The sequence below is a fragment of the Halyomorpha halys genome, unplaced genomic scaffold (assembly GCF_000696795.3).
Source record: "Halyomorpha halys isolate HHAL.00 unplaced genomic scaffold, Hhal_1.1 Scaffold1383.1, whole genome shotgun sequence".
NCBI lineage: Eukaryota > Metazoa > Arthropoda > Insecta > Hemiptera > Pentatomidae > Halyomorpha > Halyomorpha halys.
This window is the reverse complement of record NW_027105767.1, coordinates 156,536-163,451: the sequence shown is the minus strand read 5'-3', so window position 1 is coordinate 163,451 and position 6,916 is coordinate 156,536. Positions and strand designations below refer to the sequence as shown.

The 6,916-nt window shown below is 35.2% G+C and overlaps 1 protein-coding gene across 1 annotated transcript in view; it reads right to left on the bottom strand.

Annotated features, from left to right (window-relative positions):
* Positions 1-3,894: 3,894 nt before the first annotated feature.
* LOC106689504 (facilitated trehalose transporter Tret1) overlaps positions 3,895-6,916 on the bottom strand; it is a 30,966-nt gene continuing 27,944 nt past the window's right edge. The window contains exons 2-3 of the mRNA XM_067053499.1: positions 5,895-6,185; positions 3,895-5,791 (exon numbers count right to left, since the gene is read on the bottom strand). Coding sequence (XP_066909600.1) covers positions 4,728-5,791; positions 5,895-6,185 — 1,355 coding nt within the window. The 3' untranslated portion in view covers positions 3,895-4,727. The remainder of the gene's footprint in view (positions 5,792-5,894; positions 6,186-6,916) is intronic.

The window sequence follows — 6,916 nt, the reverse complement described above, 5'->3', positions numbered from 1 at the left end:
ATATATGCTGGGGAAATGCCCCAACAACTTCCTCCTCATAACACGCTGACATCACAGAGTAAAACACAAGTTACTGAAGCTTCTTCTAGGGACGTGACGCCCGTGTGGGTTTTTTTTAATCCCCCTCCCTTGCCATTTCTGGCATACGGGGTGCGGGAGCAGTGGGGTAGTGCGCAAAAAACCGTGTGGGTTGGGGCGCTTGGTTCGGAATGTTGTGGGTTCATTTCCTACCAGGGGCAACATTCATTTTTCGGCGGTCATTATGAAATGAAATGAAATTGTTTATTGTTCTTGAGACCAGGTTCCTTTAGAACAATCATGAGGTTACAATAGATATTGATCTAAATGGTGTTTCATCTTTTATATTAAAAACCGGCATTTCCTGTGAATGAACTTGATAATTTTGATTAAACTTCCACTTTACTTGCATGATATTCATTTTCAGTGACTGTTATTATTTTTAGTCCACAAAAATATAAATGTATCATTTTATTTTTAATAAAATTTTCAGTATTAAAAGTGGATGCTATGAAAGCTTTGTAGATAAGCTATATTTTTTGTGCTGAAAATGGTGGATATTTTCAGTTCTGAGTTTTGTTTCAGGAACCTTCCGCAAACATTAGGAATTCATAGAAATTATTACGGATATCTATATTATTTCAGTGTTATTTGTTATTAAATGAACGTTATAATTATTTTAGGTCATTTAATTTTCGAACTATTCTCCCGAAAGTCGTATGTCACTAAACATTCTTTTTTTTATAATTTATTTATTGTTATTTACAACTGTATACATATATACACATCAAGTAAATTGCTGTAAGTGATATTATGACATGATACAAACGAGGAGAATCTACCCATTGATAGAACTCCTAAACACTTCTAAAGGAGAAGATCTCGAGGCCATCTTCTTTCCAGACGCCTTGAAGGTTTATTAGGTAGTGCAGGAGAAGCCAGACTAGAAACGAGTTGGTTTGGGTGGTTGGGAAGTTTATTGTGGAAGGATTGGTATCTGGTTCTGGCCAAATCGGCAACATAGGGGACATTGAGGTCCTGATGGATGATTTGATTTGTGACAAAGTAAGGCGCATTAAGGATTTTACAAAGGATTTTGGACTGTAAGGATTGGATTCGAGAGGAATTAGATGGTTTAGTGGAGCTCCATAGCTCAATTCCGTATGTCCAGATAGGCCTTATAATAGTCACGTAGATCAGTCCTTTTTAATAGATTGGAAGTTTGGACCGTTTGTCTAGTAAATGTTGTAATAGTCGAAATCGACGAGCAGTTTCCTGTCTTTTCAGTCTTGTATGAGGATTCCATGTCAGTCGTTTGTCCAGATTTAGTCCTAAGTAACGGATCTGCTCAACAGGAATAAGTGGGGTATTATTAAAAGATACTGTGGGGCAAGACGAAGGTTTACAACGAAGGGTAAATGTGATTTGGTGGGATTTATTGGAATTTATTTTAATCACCCAGGTTTGCCACCATTCTTCAAGGGTGGTGATGTGGGATTGGAGGGATTGGGATACAATGGAAGGATCATTATTCACTGACAATAGGCACGTGTTATCGGCATACATGGTGGGAATAGTTTTAGGATGGGTTGGGATGTCAGCTGTAAAAACTATAAAGGATAGGACCAAGGATACTACCCTGAGGTACACCAGCAGACTAAGGAAACAGGGAGGAATAAGCGCTGTTGTGATTTACTTGAAATAACCTGTCTGAGAGATAAGAACGGATAATGAGATAATATGTAGAGGGGGGGGGGATTTACGGATCTTGTATAGCAGTCCTGGGTGCCAGACTCGATCAAAAGCCTTTTCTACACGGTTGGAATCTAGGATGGGGTACAGGTGTTTTAAGATAAGTTTCTCCAGGATTTTTATCATGATAGGTAACAGAGAGATAGGACGGTAAGAGGGTGGGTGTTCTGGCGGCTTTCGAGGTTTGGGAATCATTTTGATTATGGATAATTTCCATGGGTCAGGAAAATATGTGGATCTGAGGACAGCATTGTAGATGTAGGTGAGGAATATAACAGATTTTCGAGGAAGATGTTTTAGAACATGGGATGTAATTAGGTCATAACCAGTAGCTTTGCTGGTTGGTAAATTCTGGATGATGTTGGATATCTCTGATGGATGAAATGCTTTAGGTGGCAGGGTTATTTGGAGTGGAGTATTCAATCCTTCTTCAATGTCTTCAAGGTTGGTTGAATTAAGGATGTCAGGGTGCGACTCAAAGGTTTTAGAAAGATGCTGTCCGAATATTTGTGATTTTCCTTCGTCCGATTTTGTACATGTTTGAGATTCAGTAAGAAGTGGGTGATTTAAATTTTTGAAGTTAAGAATCTTCTTAGTAGTCGTCCATAAAGATTTGTCAGTAGTCGCGAGGTTTTCAGTTAAGTTAGTTAAATTTTGCATTTTGAATTTTTTAAGTTTGTTTGTCAATTTGGTATAATGTGTTTTATCTGATGGGTATCTAGTCCTTTGCCACTTCGTGCAAATGTGGTGCGACAAGTTAGTAGGTATGGTATTATTAGTTTTACTGATAGTTGTGTTGTCATATATGCAAAATCTTATAGATTCTATTAAGTTTTCTATGGCTTCGTCAATGTCATGTTTAGTCTTAAGTGGAATTTTTAAGTCCAGTTTGTTATCTAAATCATCACGAAATTTGTCCCAGTTAACTCGTCCTTAAATCAATGAAGGAGGAGAGGACTTTTCATCGAACGAAGTTCCAATGTAAGAAGAGGATAACTGCATTGTGGTCTGAGGAAGGGTCATCTATAGATTCGATATTGGTCCGGGAACAGGAAATTTGGGAGGTGATAAATCAGTAAAAAGTAATAATGAAATTAAATATCTTAATGTCTGTTTTTATTTTTCTGTAAAATTATTTTACGTTTCAAATATATTAATGAAGATATATGGTTTTCTTTATATGGGGGGAGGGGGAGTAGAAATTGTGATGTATACTTTTTGGAGAAATTAGAGTGTTTTTTTCTGTTGGGCCTATTTACATACATTTATAGTAAGATACTAAAAAAAATCTTACCTCTCCAGATTGTTGTAATAAATAATTATATTTAACAGCTAATATGGCACCTTTGTCATCTACTACTCATTTTTTGCTCCCGTAAGTCATCTGTTTTTTTTTAAACTTATGCTAAGTCGAAAAATCGGGATAGCATTAACAAAGCATAATATTATCTATATGTATTAATTATCTAAAAAAATCACTGGATTAGCAGCTGAATTTGGTCCATATGACATAAATTGATGACTCGGGGGCACTTTAAAGTAGTCTCCTTTATTTCTATACCATTCTTACCACAATTTTTAATTCTTTCTTCATTAAAATTCGGAGTAAAAACCAAATAAGTCCGTCGATGACATCTTTTATGATGTACAGATGTCATCTTCTTAAATACCAAAATTTTATTTAAAAAATATACACTGTCTAAAAAAATGTACTTTTTAATGTTAAAATCTTTGAGCAGAAGCACAACATTAGGGAAGATATCTTCATAGTCAACATCTACTAGCGACTGAGGGAGAAAAAAAAGTAGTTGAGATTGGTCAAAAGAGAACTTGTGTTACTATTTCCTATGCAGAAACCTATTCTCTTTTCCTATTCATCCAACAATTTTTCTCTTAACTACTATTAGTCTCAAAGCATTTCCAAAAATTATAGTTCTTCTTCTATTATTAATCATTAATTTTATAACTAATTTACTAATTACTTATTTTTTTGATATTTTTATTTCATTATCAATAAGTGATATTTCAATGTTATTTGATTAGTTTTTTATAGTTTCCACCCTGTCTTAAAAATACAAATAATAAAATGAAAGTGGTAGAAAAAAAATATGTTTTTCCTTGATAACTTAAAATTTATTTCACATATCACAGTTACATATTCAGTCATATTAGAGAACTCATTATTTCCTAATGTAACTATATTGCCTATAATATTTGTAATAAAACAAAATCTAATTCTTAGTACATTTTTTGAAATAATAAAAAACATCATATGCTACAAACTAATTTTTGGCACGGTTTATAATTTATTATTCTAAAAAAATTGACATTATTCTAGTTATAAGTATTTTTTTATATTGTCTTAATATTTGTATTGTTTAATCACAAAAAAAAAATTATTAATTCAACTTTTTTTTTCTACTAAGCTTAATAGAATATTAATTCATGGTATAGTCTTCAAGTTACAACTAATATTTCTTGTAGGGTTAATACTCTTAAAATAACTTTTAACAAACATTCGCTATGTAAAGAGCTTTTTTTAAATATTTCACAGTCCTTTCCCATATTTCCAGTAATTGCTTTGGTGAAAATTTTTTTTTCTAAATTTTCTATGAGATTCAAGCTACGCATAGTTTGCGCCATCAACTTTATTAATGTATTTTAACGGCCGTTTTTAACTCCCGATTGTTTAAATGCATTGCCCCTTAGAAAACTATACAGTCTTATACCTTAAAATGATCCATTTTCATAAACTTTTTAATAACTGACATCAGAAAGTTTTATTTTTATCGTAAGTTGATGAGACTAATGTTAGAAAATAAGAGAATAAATTGGTTTATACATTATAATAGGGATGGATCTCTTTCTGTGTCTCCTTTATCGGTTTAAGATCTAAAAGAATACTTTGGCTGGTAACGTCGGATCCTATTGACAAAATTACTAATCTATTCTAGCTTTCAGGCCCCTTCATTATTTGGGATCGTTTTCTTGGTTGTTTTGTTCAACTCCTCGTGAATTTCATGTAGTGTTTTTCCCTTCGTTTCCACCAAATACACTAATACAAATATGGTCGAAGTAAGACAGGCCCCTGAAAATATCCAGTAGTTCAAATACATGCCGAATTCATCAGCGATTGTGTGATATATTTTATTCATGATGAAAGAAGTGACAGCAAGTACTACAGATGTTATTCCTGAAGCAAGGGCTTTGATGTTTGTCGGGAAAGCTTCCCCCTGAATCGTGCTGGCTATGGGTCCCAGTCCTATGCAAAAGCTGAAACCGTAGACCAAAAATGACCCGAACGGAACCCAGTAAAAATTTGTTACGTCATAGTTGGTCTTTTCGTCCAAGAAAAACCACAAACCAGCGGCGAACAATGCCATGCAGCAGCCAATGCTCGAGGTGAGGAGCAAAGGCTTCCTTCCTAGAGAATCCACTAGTACCGTGGCTACAAAAACACTGACCACCCAAACCAGACCCATGACGATGACACAGTCGTTGGGTGAAAGAGAACCTGCTCCTGCCTTTGGTAAAGTTGTCGAAGTGTAGGCCATAAGGGCGCTGATACCTGACATACGTTGAAATATTGCTAGTGCCTCAACTACAAGCAGTGCTTTCCTGTTCCCTTTCGTTTCTACTAAATCCTTTAAACGTTTCTTATTTCTCATCTCTTCTGTTACCACGTTTTCCAAAGTTTCGAGCTCCTCTTTCACTTCAGATGAGTTTTCAAGTCCTCTCAGCCAAGCAAGAGATTTTGCGGCCTTTTCTTTCTTCCCCTTCATCAACAACCAGTATGGGCTTTCTGGCATCCCAAAGAAAATGATGATAAAAATAATAGGCAACGAGCCTGAGAAATATCCTAGGATTTTATACGAGACAATAGGTCCTATTACGTACTCGAACAGCACCCCCAGATTAGTCATCAGTTGGACAAAGGTACTGAGTGCTCCTCGCACCCGTGGTTCAGATATCTCTGCAAGATACATCGGAGCTATGGTACTCACTATTCCACTCCATGTACCTAGGACAGAAATTGTTACTGTCATTGAAAAATCGATTTAGGAGTAATATAATGATGTTTTAATTATTAAAATATATTTAGTTTTACAGAATGAAAAACTGACCTGCTAAGAAACGAGCAAAGTATAGCATAATGGGTGCCTCTGCAAAGATGATCATGACCCAAGCTGACAGAGGTATGATTGTTAGTACGAGTAGGGAGTTCTTCCTTCCCAAGATATCCATGAGGTATCCAGCTGGAATCGGGGACATCAAGTTTCCTAGGTAGAGTAGGGAAACCATCCATGATATTTCCTCGTAGGACATGAAGAAGGGTGTGCCTTCATCTTGCATCCTAGGAAGAACAGGAGACGGCCACCCCAATGAAGTCCCGAGTATGATCACGGACAAACTTGCTGTAACATAGAAGAAAACCTATTATTCCTTTTATATCGTCTAACATTTATTCAGGCCGTTGATGCTATAGAAAAGGCAAGTGGACTCCTCACTCCTCAAGTCCAACTACGTCATAATATTTTTTTGTTCTATCAAACGTGGATAGACAAAATTCTGCGTTAGAAATTAAAAAAAAACTTAGATTTATTTTCTTATTATCATAAGAGTTTCTTATATGTCTTATTATTAATTTTAATATAAGCTGGTCTTTTTTCTATAAGTCAGCTATTTGAATTGTTACATAATGCATATCTATACTGGGTCAAATATGAAAGATAGGATATCAAAGTCTGTATTTGTTGATGGTAAGTAGCTTTGTGAGCTTTGGATTCGGTGGTTTAATAAAACCTGGATAAATTGGATCCCTTAGGTTTAAGTAGTCCTCATTATAATCGTATATCTGTGGTTATTTTACTAAATCGGTAGGTTACTAAATCGGTTAGATACCTTTGTCAAGTAAACCTGAAGTTATAAGTTAAGTATTGGCGAAAACAAAATGTCAAAAAAGAGAAGAAGGAATAAGATCTAACTCGCTTGAACTGCTGTAAAACACTGACTTTATTGTATTCGGTACATCTCTTATATACCCTCGATCAGCTGATCCCCTCAGTCAGCTGACATCGAAATAACAGCTGACTCATACCGTAACTCTCCCCCACCAGTTTACGAACAATCCTCGTAAACTAATACT